We start from the raw sequence: 15,937 nt of genomic DNA, 5'->3' as shown, positions 1-15,937 counted from the left end.
AGTCATTATCAGGAGAAAGAAAACTGGCGTTCTACAGATCGAAGCGTGGAATGTCAGATCCCTTAATCGGGCAGGTAGGTTAGAAAATTTAGAAAGGGAAATGGATAGGTTAAAGTTAGATATGGTGGGAATTAGTGAACCGCTGAGCAGTTCTAGGCACTTCAGCCTGCCCTCTTATTCCCTCATGCCTCGGGCATGGATGTGTGTGATGTCCTTTGGTTGGTTAGGTTTAAGTAGTTCTAAGTTCTAGGGGACTGATGACCTCAGCTGTTAAGTCTCATAGAGCTCAGAGCCATTTTGAACCAGATGGTAGAGTTTTGTCAGGACTGGCTCTCCCAAGGCTATCAGTAGTTCTAATGGAATGTTGTCTACTCCTGGGGCCCTGTTTTGACTTAGATCTTTCAATGCTCTGTCAAACTTTTCATGCAGTATCATATCTCCCGTTTCATCTTCACCCACATCCTCTTCCATTTCCATAATACTGTCCTCAAGTACATCGCCCTTGTATAGACCCTCTATATACTCCTGTGGCCGGCTACCATCTGGTGAGCAAGATGTATGAGACAGGCGAAATACCCTCAGACTTCAAGAAGAATATAATAATTTCAATCCAAAAGAAAGCAGGTGTTGACAGATGTGAAAATTACCAAATTATCAGTTTAATGAGTCATGGCTGCAAAATACTAACGCAAATTCTTTACAGACAAATGGAAAAACTAGTAGAAGCCGACCTCAGGGAAGATCAGTTTGGATTCCGTAGAAATATTGGAACATGTGAGGCAATACTGACCCTACGACATATCTTAGAAGCTAGATTAAGGAAAGGCAAACGTACGTTTCTGGCATTTGTAGACTTAGAGAAAGCTTTTGACAATGTTGACTGGAATACTCTCTTTCAAATTCTGAAGGTGGCAGGGGTACAATACAGGGAGCGAAAGGCTATTTACAATTTGTATAGAAACCAGATGGCAGTTATAAGAGTCGAGGGACACGAAAGGGAAGCAGTGGTTGAGAAAGGAGTGAGACAGGGTTGTAGCCTCTCCCCGATGTTATTCAATCTGTATATTGAGCAAGCAGTGAAGGAAACAGAAGAAAACTTTGGAGTAGGTATTAAAATGCATGGAGAAGAAATAAAAACTTTGAGGTTCGCATGTCATTTTTGTTCTTCACTAATGACACACGAAACTAATTATAATCTGGCAACTCAAAGCTACAAGTTATTTAATTTTCATCATCACACCTTCAATTACTTATCAGCTCATATCACTGTTGCATACAACCAATGACTTACCTCTCATTTACAATGTGTAGTTCAGGCTTATCCAATTTTTTAATGATCTCATGAAAGCCAATGTAGGCAGCACGCATGAGAGGTGTGAGTCCATCTGAATTTTTTACTTTCAGGTCCGCTTCATATCTCAGCAACAAATTCACCATTTCTACAGACCTCTGTAAATGAATCCATATAGTCGTATTATTAGCCATGTATCAACTTGCACTTTAAACAAGTGTTGATAGGTTGTCCATTGAAACTTCCTGGCAGATCAAAACTGTGTGCCGGTCCGGAATTTTCATATCTGCACTCACTCTGCTGCAGGGGGAGAAAATTTCATCCAGGTTGTCCATTGTTTTCATCATAAATCACTGTAGCAATATGTGGAACTCCAAAGCAGTGCAGCTCATTCCTAAGTAAGTTCTTATTAATGACTGATGCACAAAGAAAGGAAATAGGGCAAATGTATTTCTCAGATATTGTCGAGACTTCCTATTTTTATGTGTATATGGGGTGACATACTCTGAGATGATGGGTGTCTTCAGTGCAGTATGATAGTCACAGCAATTTAGAAAAGCACCTTGAGAAGAATACTCGCTCAGGCACAGCAACAGAGTTTCTTGGGAGTGCAACACACCACCTTGGAAGACGGTCAACAATCCCAGTGTGCATTTGCAAGAATATCAAGAAGAGTCTAGTTTGGTCAGATGGTCTGTAAACATCCATGCTGTAACATTGTCAAGGGTTGTAATTCCCATCTGAATAATTAATGTAAAATAACTACAAAGTAGCTTTGTTGGCAGTTTCTTATTTAAAGACAAGTATGTGAGCACATATTAAATATAGTGTATGCCAATCAATGTTATTCTTTTATTCAAGGAACAAAACAAAGTAAGTTTAAATGGTCCAATGATACAAAAAAATATATACAGTCAAATAAGTGCCTGACCAAGTAACATCACATTTGTGCCTCTATAGTGCGAGATACAAATAACAGAGGGATTGGAAGGGGAAAAAATGTAAATACAAATGAAGAAATTAATGAAAAAGTATTTGCTGTAAGAATTCATGTACCTGACAGAAGAAGATGAAACTATTACAAGTAGCAATTGTTTACTCTTTTGAAACAAGTGAGAACTCTGACTGGTTGAAAAACATGAAAAAGAAGATTAAATATTGGTTATAAAAGAATAATTTTGCAAGAGTGGGAAAAGATATTTAAAGGGGATAACCACTATAAATACACAACTTTCTTGAAATTATTTGGTTGCCTAGGGTAACAGTATTGGGGTCAAAGGGTCAAAACAAATACTGGAAAACATCTAAACCCACTACACTTAATTATAACTGCTGTTAAGAGTGTTTGTAGTGTTGTTTACATACTTTTTTTTGGAGCTCAGGAAGCAGAAAAAGATTGTTTTAAACAAAGAAGAATTTTTCAAGTATATCCAAGCTGTGCAAAGGGTTGATTGCTGACAACCAAGCTGTGGCCAACAGATGCACAGCTATGTCTGGGCTTGTGACATGATAGTGCCCTCATACTGTGCATATCCATCATGGGCAATGGCAGTGAGATGCAGCCATGCCAAATATTGCAACTTGTGATGTCTGACCCAGCAGCTCCAGGTTGTCAATTTAAAAGGTAAGTGACACAAAGCTGGGTGTCAGTGGAAATTTGTTTGTGTGACATTGTCTTGTTTTATGCCAATCTTAACCCAAAAAATTGAAGACCTGTTTGAAAAGTATGCAGCAAAGCTTAATCAAGAAGTAAAAACTTATCTAAGACAAAGAAACTCATAAAATGTGTTGTAAAATAGAAGAAACTATTTTAGGCACTGAGAACCATAAAGGTCTAAAGCACACTGCCATCAGGTAGATACTGAAGTGAATATCACAGAAATAGGTGAGAGAGCTTTTAATGAATGTTCTTACTTACCATGTGGATCTACTACAAAGATGAACTTGACCTACCAGAAAATCAACAAATGTCATGAGCATGTATACATGCCACAATTTCAAAATCAACAATAGTGTGCTTTGGGCCCTTATGATTCTCAGTGCCTCAGTTCTAAGTCACAAAACATGAAGAACATATTGTGAAGTCAAGGCACAAAAAGACATGAGATTAACACAAGAATTAGAGAGCTAACAGAAGCAGTAGTAGCTATGAAAAGGAAATTATATTCTGAAATCAACAAACAATGTGATTTAGTTCATTATCAGCAACCACTGATCATTTAAAGAATCAAACTATCATAGATAAGACAGCTTCAAACATCTGATTACTTTGCAAATTAGTTAATATGCTAAATATTTGACTTTAAGCATGTAAGTGAGAAAAAGTTTGACAGGTTCTGGGAAGAACTGCTGAATAAGCACGAAGTTAGTGAAATATCACACCTAGAGTGTTTAGAAGAGTTTCAGTGGGAACAGGATATGGATGTAGCTAAGCAATTTCCAAAATTTAACCCTCTCCAATTCAATTTTTCTTCTCGCTGCAATGTCCCTACCTCTCCCTTGATTCCTATGGTACAAGACTCAACACCTACCTCTTACTTACGAGGGTTGGAATTTATATAGTGGCAACTATTTATTCACAACCGATACAAAAGAGTTACATGTTTTTACCTGTGACTGTCCTTCAAAGTAGTCACCAGCATTGTGCAGAACACATTGCCAGTGATGTGGAAGGTGTAGTATACCGTTAGCAGAGCCTGTTCTGTTGATGGTGCAAATGGAGCAGTCTACAGCCTGGCAAATCTCTGGAACAGTTCTAAAGCGAATGCCATGAAGTGGTTCCTTCATCTTTGGAATCAAATCAAAGTCACAAGGACTTAAGTTCGGGGAGTATGGTGGATGGTACAGAACTTTCCAGTTCCATCAGCCAAACAAAGCAGCCTCAGCTTGCACTGTATGCGCCTGCACATTGTCATGCAAAATGTTTGGTGGGTTGCACAGAAAGTGTCACCACTTCTTTCGCAAAGCTGATCATGGGTGATGCTCCAAAAATGAACAGTAATACGACTTAAGCCCTTGTGACTTTGATTTGATTCTGAAGATGAAAGAACCACTTCATGGCATTCACTTCAGAACTGTTCCAGAGATTCGACAGGCAGTACTCCACTCCATTCGCACCATCAACAGAACAGGCTCTGCTAACGGTATACTATGCCTTCCACATCACTGGCAACACGTTCTACACAATGTTGGAGACTACTTTGAAGGGCAGTAACAGGTGCAAAATGTAACTCTTTTGTATTGGTTATGAATAAATAGTTGCCACTATTGAAGTTCCAACCCTTGTATTTTACCCAGATAAGACTCTAAGGAATTACAGGTCCTTATGTTACTGTTAAAAAAAAATTGCAATATGAGGTCACTTGACAATCTCTACATATGGTGTTTTTGTTTAGGGCTGCTTATAATTCTTTTTCTGTTAGGTACTTCTTAAAACATTTCCCGGTTGAATTCCAGACCACCTTGCATGTTTCACAGAAGTAAATCGCTACTCTTCTTACTCCTTTCTTCTTGCAATTGCTGCAAACCATGATTTTCTTCACTGCACCTTGTACCTTCCCATTTAGTCTCTCCTTGGCATCAGACAATGATGGTCTTCCTCTCTTTCTTGAATTTGTATTTCTCACTTGGCCGACTAGTTGTCTGATTGGATTTCCTCTATAAGAATGATGAGTCTGCAGTTGTTCTCCATGTACATTTTTATCTCCTGAGTAAAGAATATAGCTGTTCACTACAGCACCTTCAATCAGCCAAAAGAATAATTTTTCCACCACTTGTATGATCACCTTATGAAACCATAGCAACCACAGGACTGTTCAGCCCTGTCCACTCCTCCCATAAACTTCATGTATTTCAAAACAATAGTGGATTTCAGGAACTGTACAGGCTCTTTTTTCTTACAACCAGTGATCAATTGGATTTGATGACCAAAGAATGTACTCACCATTGTCACTAACCTCTTGTCATGGAATGAAAGACACATAATTTTCATTTCACTTTGATAAGCACATAACTCATATTCAGGAAGTTTTGTCTTCTTCAAATTGGATGGAAAATCCTTCTTGGAAGGAGTAACTGTATATGTTAGACGAAATTCCATTTTTTGCATTTCCTGAGCAAGTTGAGGGCTTGTGTAGAGCCTGTCAGTGAAGATGTGACAGTCAGAACCACCTACACAAGTAAGTGATTCCCATGCTAAATACGCTACTATTCAGATTGAAAGAGGTAAATTAGGATAAATTAGACTTTCTGTAGTTGTCTTTCGGTAATATAGAATGTCAGGAAAAACGTGACCATTTTCTGAATCACATCAACAGAAAACTAGTAAACCTGTCTTCGCAGGCTTCTTTAGATTGCAGCAATTGAGTTGAATCCTTCCTTTGAATCCTACTGTGCTCTCATTTATAGCAACATTTCTTTTGGTACGTAAAGTTCTTTGCATTTACTGTTAATAAAATCACTAACGTTCTTCACCTTTCTCCCTCTCGTATGTTGACAGTGCTGAGGCACACCTGGTGAAACTAAATGCAGCACCAAAAATGCTTGGGAGGGGGGGGGGGGGGGGGGGGGGTGGAGTAGCGAGGAGAGAAGAAGAAGGAGGAGGAGAAATGGAGATGATAAAAATATCTTTGAAAAATAGGGTTTGTTCTACCCAGTCTTCTGTAAAATAGTCAACTAATTCTGCCTTCAAATTCAAGCCCACGTACAATATTACACCATGAATAGCCTTCAGTTCTTTTGATGAAACATCTCTCAATGAATGCCACACTGAGTGTTCTGTATGTGGAGTGACTCTGTGTATCTTTTCTTTAGCACAGATATTTGTATAGCATTCACAAAGTCACTCGTAAGGTTGTCAGTGAAGAAGAGCTGGAAATATTCATGTTTTGGATTTTGTTAGAACACCATGAGGAATGGTGAAACCTTGCTGCGTAACAGAAAAAGGAAACTTCATGAGATCACCGGTGCCATCGCAATAAACTTTCCACGTATTTGCTAAAAGTTGTCTCTCTTCATCACTTTTCACTCTATCAGTAGACTCTGATTCACTAGAATATATATCACTGAATACAGCAGAATTTCTGCCCAATCACTTTCCTTCATCCTCACTGTCTTTGAGAAACCATCTGGCAACATAATCATCACTTACACATTTTTTGCTGACCATTATCTTACTAGAAAAGTGTGAATGCAACACATACTAAGTGTTGCATGTACCAAGCAAATTTCAACAATGGAGTGGACGGAAAGCACAATAATGGAAATGTTTTGGGAACTGTCCAACATCAGAGCTGTAGGGAAAATCATAATGTCAGATGCAGTCAAGTGGATCAAGAAGGGCTGAAACTGAATATGACATCCACTCAATGTATAACTTTTGTGAAATCCTTAGCAAGATGATAGGCTGATTCTAAGAAGGTCTCTGAACGGAGAATCACACACTCTGATGAGTTTAAATTGTGTGATAATTTTGTGGAGAAGTTTAAAAAATAATACTGGTCACCAAGTGTGCATGAAAAGATATCTCTCTAATTATTACACCCATATCATTACAACCATAGCTGGGAAAGTTGTAAAAATATATATAGAACCGCATCTGACCTGATCAAAATATTTAGATGATCCAATACAGGAGAATCAATTTGTTAAAGTATTAATTCAGAATTTGCCCTATCCAGTATCATAAGAAAGAAACTTGGTGTTGAGTTTGGACTGTGGTCAACGAATTATTGACTTTTATTGAAGGACTGGATATTAAATAGTGAGTGATGGATATTCACAGGTGGAAAGTTCCGGGAGAAATAAAAACAGGGATGGTAGGTATCAACATAAACTCCACAGGCCAGAAGAGAGTGTCTACTGTCAAGTACGACACCAACCCACCCATAGAAGCAATAACTAAAAAAGATAGTGGTGTAAGGTAATTAATTTTGGAAAAAATCTTCTGGCAGCATATAAACAGGATGACTGACAGAATCCCACATAACCAGAATGGAAGACATTGAACATTCTGGGGGAGATGTTACACCTCAGGGCTTGACAGAGGAACTACATGTCTTAATATTTAGCAAATGATAACACTCTCACAACTGATATTCACAAGAGCATGTTTACTAGCAGAAGAGGGTGAGGAATTTGGGGAAAAGTTGATATTCATTTTGATTCAGGTAGTGGTACATCACTGACATCACAGAAATTCCTCACAGTGTTAAGATATAAGTTTTCTTGTGCAATTCTGCTGGTAACAGGAGTATATACTAGACATAAACTAGAAATAAAGGAAAATCTATAAAAAGGAAAGAAGATTGTCTTTAGTTGCTTAATATTACTCTTTCTCCCAAAATATACTGCTGATACTGAGTTTCATCTTTTTCTGTATAGTTTGGTTGGTAAAGAGTACCATGCATTTGGATTTAACAAAGAAAATTCTCTTCAGCTATTCACTGGAAACAACAAGGATTTACTTTGTTAGCCTCTGTTGTTGAAATCTCAGATCAACATTCAGCATCACAAATTTTATATCACATATGAATGTGTACAATCAACAAAAGGTTGTGACTGTAAAGAAGGAAGCAAATGTCTGGGTCTGAGCCCCACTCCAAACCAGTTCTAATCAGCCATTTTCAAAATTCTGTACACTTTACTGCAGAGTGAAAGATTCATACTTCAGGGGAAAAACTGGCTGTGATTCACACGGGAACATTCCCAAGTATCAATAAACGATCCTGATAAACTTTGGCAGATGTGCAGAAGGGGCAAAATAGTGCAATACATATTTTTTCATTTGTACCCGATTTCATTTTTAGAGGTAAAACATACCCTGAAAGGTAATTTGGTATTTTAGGTTTGGAAGGAATATCTGCGAAACAATATAAAAGTTGAAATGTAATTCATGTTCTTGAAAGCTATAAAATCAATGTTTGTAATAATTTGAAATTTCACAAAATTACCTACCACCATTACTTAATTCTGAAAAATAAAAACTTTTGTTACAATGTAAATTAAAGTAGCTTCCAAGCTGCATACATCCCTTTGTGATAATGCTGGGTCCTGAAGTAATGACAATATTATGAAAAGGCTAGACTGATATTCACCGCATACTGGAGATGTTGAGTCACAGACAGGCACAATATAAAAAGACTCCTACACAAATACTTTTGGCCAAAAGGTGTTCTTCTGAATCAGACAACATACACACACGCACATTCCAGCAAATGCAAACCCTACACAGATGACCACTGTCTTTGGCTCCTCTGGTCTGGCCTCAACAGCCAGAGACAGTGATCATGTGTGTATGAATCGCATTTGCATGACTGTTTGTGTGTATGCTGCCTAATTCAGAAGAAGGTCTTTTGGCCGAAAGCAGTCTTTTTGTTGTGCCTATCTGCAAATCAATATCTCTATTATATGAAGAGTCTAGGGGAAAAACCTGGTAAGTCCAAAATTCCAAAATTTCTGTTTTTTCATAATTTAATAGACCAGCCAATGTAGTTTTAGCTGGTTTTACAGAACTGGTCAAAAACCTGATGAGCCAAGAGATATTCTGATATCTTGTAAACATGTGCAGGTGTAAAACATTATAAGTCCATGCAAAACAGGGGAATATCCTGACAAGTCCAGAGAAAGCAACGATAAAATTTTATCACTTAATGATTCCCAGCCCGCGCAGGTCTGTTTTCACTAGTGTTATTGTTGTTTTATCATAGTTGCCACAGTCACTGTTGTGTATAAGTTGACCATTGTTGTTAGCTTTGTGAAGTTTGTGAAGGAAGTTAGATCTAGCATTGTATTCTGTCAGTGTAAAATGAATAAAGAAGACAGTGTCTCATCTACTTGCCAATAAAACTATAGAATGTCATCAAAGAAGCTGGCAAAGAAAAGGAAGAAGTATGGTTGTGTTAGAGATGCCTCCAAATGTTTAAGATTGCAGTCACATGAAACAGGAGAACCATGTAAGTGGAAAAACAATTGTTTTGATATTGTCAGTGATGAAAATTAAAGGAATATTATCAATAACATGAACCACTTTCAAAATCATGATGAAATAAACCTCTATTTAAGTGGTTTAATCACAGTGGTCCCTGTACAGCACAGGCATCCTAGAAGAGAAGAGCAGGAAGCAAAGTTTCGTGATGCATCATATAAATTCAGTGTTTCTATTACCATTAATGGAAGTTTCCAAGAAGTACATGTGTGCAACCAAGCATTTATGTCGTTACATGGAATAAAGAAGGGCAAGGTAGACCATTTACTGAAGAAACTTAAATCTGAATACCAACCTCTACAAGACGGTCGAGGGAAACACAGATCCAGCCCACAGCTTTTGAAGGATGAAACATGTGCAATAATAAGAGGGCACATTAATTTATTTAAAGGTCACAACAGCCACTACAGTTTGACAAAGACAGAAAAAATTTACCTGCCAGAGTCTTTGAATATTAAAAAAATGTTCCACATATTCAAGGAGAAGTTTCAGGATCAGAACATGTCGTATGAAACATACTGCACTATATTCAATTCAGATTTCAATATATGTTATGGATATCCACGATCTGATACTTGTGGCTCCTGCGATGAGTATCTAGCCAAGAAGAAAAATTTGGAGAAGGAACTGTCTTTAACATCATCAGTTGAAAATAAAGTAAGCCTTCATTCTGAACTTCGATCCAATCAAATAGCCATAAATTGCATCTCAGAAAACAAAAAGTATTTTCTGACAGGAAAAAAAAGCCTAAGATGGAAAGTCAAAAAAATCCATCAAAGTTTCCAATTACGATGGACTATAGCAAAAACCTTCCTTGTCCAAATATAAAGACAAATGAAGTTTATTATAAATGACAGCTTTCTGTATCTATATTCAATGTCCATGTTTTGGCAACAGGGGACAGCTATTTTTACATGTATCCAGAGAGCAAAGGCCGAAAAAGAGCAGACGAAGTTACATCGTTCCTTCATCATTTTGTGCACAATTTTCTAAATCCAGAACTCAGACATCTGGTGATCTTCTGTGACTCCTGCAGAGGGCAAAACAGGAATGCCACTGTGTTCAGATTCCTTCACCATCTGGTCCATACAGAAAAACGATTGAACTATGTAAAGATGACATTCCTCATAAGAGGTCCTTTGTACCTCGAAGTTGATAGACCAAACTCAGGAATGTCAAATGCCAAAGGTCTGGTGTCAGGTTTTTCAGAATTCACACACACACTCTTCGCCTTTTGTCATCATTGATGTTGAGGAGCAACCAGAGATAATCAAATGCTGGACAGAGTATCTGGATAATACAACATACAAGAAGAAACTCCCTTTCCAGTCCAGGCCAATTAGAGAATTGGAAGTCACACGACACCATGCAGCACTGGTTGGGTATAGAGGAAGCTACAATGGAGCATATGAGCAAGCTTCATTACTTCTTCGTGAAAAGAAAGGGTAAGATTCCAGCCTGAAAGAAGGCGAGTTCAGCCTACCCTCTGCTAAATCTGAAGGTATAGTAATTCTTTTACAGCAATATGATTTGAAGGTTTTTTTGAAAAAAAATAAGTATTTTTTTAGTATTAGGCACATAGCTATTTAAATTAAGGGATTCTGGTTTTTTGCAGGTGATCTTAAAATATTTGCTGAGAAATACAGAGATTTACAAGACTTGAAAAGATTTTGCCGTAGTGAAGTGCAAGTGTATTTTGATTGTCTTTCGCATTAATCCACCATCGAAAAAGCACAGGACCTTTTATAGAAGATTATTAAATGATTATATGAGGTAATTTGTTGTAACATGAATTTGAAATCTTGTAGTTACCTGCAATATGTTATGGATTTGCCATATTTTTCCTCTGTGCGACCTGCTTTTGTAATAAAAATGCATCATATTATTGTAAATCCTATTCAGATGTGTATAATTTCAGCAGTACTCTTTCTCTGAAAGATATATTAAAGTCTAAAACAAAAATGAAGATTATAACTTGAAAAACTAAAATTTTATGAGTCTTGAAACTTTAAATTTCGTCTCCTGAAAAAAAAAAAATAAGGATTGTGACTTGTCAGGTTTTTTCCCCTGGTCTCTTCATATGGCGAGTAGCAATCTATCTTTTTCATAATATTGCCATTATTCCATACTGGATCTTCCATTGTTGGATCCTGATATACCACTGTTGGAAAATAGGCTGAACACAATGAGCTGTCAGAGTATTTTTAACATTCCTAATTAAAATATTCATTACTATTCTAATTTTCCTACTTATATTTCTTTTATGTTTTAAACTGTTATTTTATTTTTTACATACATGGTTTTTTTTAAGTTTACCATTTCACAGGCATGCATTTTGTTAATTGAAAATAACAGACAACTCATTATTATGATAGAAGAAATTATGTTAACAATAATTTGTAAAGAAATGCTTAAAACATAACTTTTTTCTACAGCATGCACATAAAATAAACAACATTTTTTCAAGTAGTATACAAGACAGAGAGGACAAAATAAAAAGAAATTCACCTGGATTTCAAACTGTCATGGGTGATCCCTTAAATATACTGATCTGCATCAGGTGTACTTCAGTACACTGGTAAGCCTTGACGAAGAGAACTGATTATGAACTAATGACTGCAGCTTGATTGTATTGTTTCTCAAGTGGACACTACCATCATAATCATTCAACACAACTAGGTCTGAAAATAATCTCATTAAGTTCTTTCAACACTGAAAGCTGTACATGTTCCACAGCTGTACTTGTAGCATCGAGCCCTTTTGGATTACCAGATGTTTTCATAGTTTTTGAGTTTGGGCTGAGAATTCGAGAACTTCTTTTTGAAGCCCAAAATGTCCTTGTGACAACATCAATATCTGGTAAACAAACATCTGACCAGGTCAAAAGATGTTCTCAGTGAGAGTGAAATATCTGTATTATTGTTAGAGTCTTGTGGGAGCCAATGTGAAAGAACCATTCAGAGAATTGCACCTGAGGACAAGGAACTTGACAGCACAGATACAGCCATGGAATATAAACAGCTTTTGATGTTGGAAGAACCTTGTGTGAAGACTTTGACATCATAATCATTCAGCAGAATGAGATCTGAATCTCCACTTGAGAAACAATATAATCAAGCTGTAGTCATTAGTACATTGCCAATTCTCTCTGTCAAGGATTACCTGTGTACTGAAATATGGCTGATACAAATTAGGATATTTAGAGGATCACTGATGACAGTTTGAAATCCTACTGAATTTTGTTTTACATTATCTTCAACACCATGTACATTAGGTGAATATATTTTGTTCCTTTTCTGTGTGTGGTGTAAAAAACGTTAAGTTTTAAGCTTTTCTTTACAGCTCATTATTATTGTGATTATTTTCTATCATAATAATGAGTTAGTTATTATTTTCAGTTAACAAAATACATATAAGTGGAAAAAGACCATGAACGTAAAACATAAAATAACAGTTTAAAACATAAAACAAATACAAGCAAAATAAATAATTAGAATAATAATGAATGTTTACATATTTTAGTTAGGTATATTGGAAATATTCTGACAGCACATCGCATACAGCCTATTTTTCCAAAAATGTTATTTCAGGATCCAGCTTTATTATGTAGGGATGTATGTGGCTTAAAATCTTCTTTAATTTATCTTGTAAAAAAAGTTTTTATTTTTCAGCATTAATTAAAGGTGGTGGGATACTTTGTAAAATTTCAGATTATTTGCTGGCCTCAGTAGCCAGAGGCAGTGGTCATGTATGTGGGCTGTATTTTTGTGTGTGTGTGTGTGTGTGTGTGTGTGTGTGTGTGTGCGTATTGTCTATTTCAGTAAAAGACCTTCTGGCTGACAGCTTACATGTTTAGTAGTCTTTTTGTTGTGCCTGTCTGCATCTCAACTTCTCCACTATACTTTGTGTAGCACTGTATCCTTTTCATAATACTGAGATTATTACAAAAGTTTGTTATACAGTTTTCAAGAACATTAATTACATACCATCGTTTCAAAGATATTCCCTCTAAATCTAAAATGGCAAATTAGTTTTCGGGGCATGTTTTATCCCTCAAAACTGAAACTATGCAAAAAAAGTATTGCACTATTTTCTCTCTCTACACACCCACCAAATTTCAACAAAATCATTTATTGACACTTGGGAATGTTTCCTTGTAAGTCATTCTTCAACAAACAATTCTCCAAGAGAAGCTAGTCAAGCAAGGTATACAAAACGCAGCACTGTAGGCTATTAAAAATGAAAAGGCACAGGCTGGTTGTAGTTTCAATTCAAGTTTTGAGTTTCAGTCTGTACGAGCATTTTTCATGAAGAGCCAAGGGTTTCCACTTCAAGCTCCAGTAGGCATACAGTTTTAAGCTTTCAGCTCATTCGTAACAGCATACACTCTGCTGTGGTACAAAGATTTATTCTGCTTATTTATTGTTTTTTTAACAACTTTTGCCTGATAACTGTTAGTGCCAGTTTTCAAAAATATTCTCCATTCCACAATAATATGAGAGATATTGCCATTAGCGGACTCAAGTTTTATAATAGAATATTTGAACACTGAAGTAATACCTGAGGCAAACTTGAACCTTGTGATGACCTTAATGTTAGAGGACACAGCCAGTGAATAGGTTACTCCCTAGTTACTGATTGAGTCTATCCAAAAAGCATGAAAGCTAAGCAGAATCAGTCATTAAGCTTTCGCACTTTGTGAAGTGCACAGTTTTTACATCTGTGAACATTTAAAGCAAGTTGCTAATCAATGCACCACTTAAAATATTGTCAAGATCTAAATGAATGTTTGTGCAGCTTTTTCCAACAATGCTTCATTATAGACAACCACAAAATCAGCAAAACTTTAGGTTATCATTAAGATTGTCTGTCATGTCATTACAGTACAACATGAACAGCAAGAGTCCAAGTACATTTCCCTGAGGTGCACTTCAAGTTACTTCCACATAAGTCAATGATTCTCCACAAAGACAGCATACTAACTTTTAGTAACAAGTGCTGGCTTGGTACGGAGTGATACACTTTTTGGAGATCATGGAATATTGATCTGCTTGACTGCCTCAACCTATGGCTTCCAGAATTACTTGGGTCAACCATCATTAAAATTAAAACACTTAGCAACAAATGACAACACTTGCCTGAAGATGACCTACAAAGATACATCTATAACTATAAAATAAGTGAAAAAAAGAAACATTTGTGCATGGCAGCTGTCGAGCAAATTAGATAAATTTTCAACACCAGGAAGGAAGTTTAGAGTTTAACGACTTGATGACACAGAGAAAACTTAAATACAGATACTATCTCATTTGAACAAAATACAGCTATTTAGGTATCATCTTGGTGTTGTTTTGAAGTGATTTAGGGATACAACATGAAATCTTTTCAAAAGTCTGGACAATGGGCTCGAATCTTGTTTCTTTTGAATATAACTTTAGTGAGCACAGCTACAGGGTGAAAAGGTGGTGAGAGTGGGGAACTGAAGGAGCAATGAGAGTGGGAAGAGTGGTGAGAGTGGGAAGAGTGGTGAGAGTGGGAAGGGGGCAAGACTGTTGAGAGTAAATGGGCCAGAGAAAGGCAGAGGTGTGAGAATGTGGGGAAGGGAGGATCTGTGTGAGGCAAGGGAGTGACAATGGTGTGAGATAGCCTGGAAAGGGAGGCTCTGGATGGAAACAAATGATTAAGCGTCGAGAATTGCATAATTGTAAAGAAATAAAGAGAACTCTTCTGAAATATTTGTGATTAAGAGCATTAAATTAAACACAGAAACAGACTGTGTTTGGTGAATGTTTGAGCACATACAGCCTCTTTGTTTGCAACTGATTATTAAATCCTGTTTTATTTCATTTCATTAAAACCAAAAAGTAATATTTTGATAATGTAGGTAGCAAAAACATACCTTGTTGATGGCTTCATGAATAGGCCGATTGTCGTCAGCATCTGCAGCATTGATGTCTGCTCCAGACTCTAAAAGCAGCTGGGCACATTCTAATGAATCAAGTTCACATGCTGGAAAAATACAACATAATTATAACATTAGAACTTATTAAATACATTCAATAATAATACTACCATATTCTACTGAATAACTGTAACAATCATTTCCATGTTAAGTAATAGCAAAAAATATATAGATTACAAGTTTTCCCTGATAAATACTCTACCTCTACCTCCACCCCCCCCCCCCCCCCCCTCTCTCTCTCTCTCTCTCTCTCTCTCTCTCTCTCTCTCTCTCTCTCTCTCTCTCTCTCTCCCCCCCCCCCCCTCCTCCATCCCTGTATATCTATCTGACCCCCAAAAAACCAAACGTATTCTGCCCACCATACAGAAAAATGTATTATTTCAGTTTTAAACAATGAATATGAGACAGATGGATTGCTGCTCACCACATAGAGGAGGTGTTCAGTCACAGACAGGCACCACAAAAATACTGCTATATACTGATCAGCCAGAACATTATGAACACTGAGCCACTATTTATATAAACCCATGACAGCAGTGTCACCTGACACAGAACGTCTGCTAGTTAGGCACACGCATTGTGCATCTAGTATCAGTGAGCGTGCTGTCCATGTGTTGATTGAGTAAGGCGCATGATCTACCTGAGTTTGACCGAAGACAGATTATGATGGCCCAGAGGCTCGGCATGAGCATTTTGGAAA

At 37.0% G+C, this 15,937-nt stretch overlaps 1 protein-coding gene across 3 annotated transcripts in view; it reads right to left on the bottom strand.

Annotated features, from left to right (window-relative positions):
* Positions 1 to 15,937, bottom strand: part of LOC124784441 (ankyrin-1-like) — a 310,421-nt gene that overhangs the window by 213,226 nt on the left and 81,258 nt on the right. For all 3 annotated transcript variants that reach the window (XM_047254101.1, XM_047254102.1, XM_047254100.1), the window contains 2 exons: positions 15,175 to 15,284; positions 1,292 to 1,449 (listed from right to left, as the gene is read on the bottom strand). In XM_047254101.1, coding sequence (XP_047110057.1) covers positions 1,292 to 1,449; positions 15,175 to 15,284 — 268 coding nt within the window. The remainder of the gene's footprint in view (positions 1 to 1,291; positions 1,450 to 15,174; positions 15,285 to 15,937) is intronic.

This window comes from Schistocerca piceifrons, chromosome 1 (genome assembly GCF_021461385.2).
Source record: "Schistocerca piceifrons isolate TAMUIC-IGC-003096 chromosome 1, iqSchPice1.1, whole genome shotgun sequence".
In the NCBI taxonomy this organism is placed as follows: Eukaryota; Metazoa; Arthropoda; class Insecta; order Orthoptera; family Acrididae; genus Schistocerca; species Schistocerca piceifrons.
The sequence above is the reverse complement of the archived record's forward strand: the minus strand, read 5'-3'. Positions and strand labels throughout refer to the sequence as shown.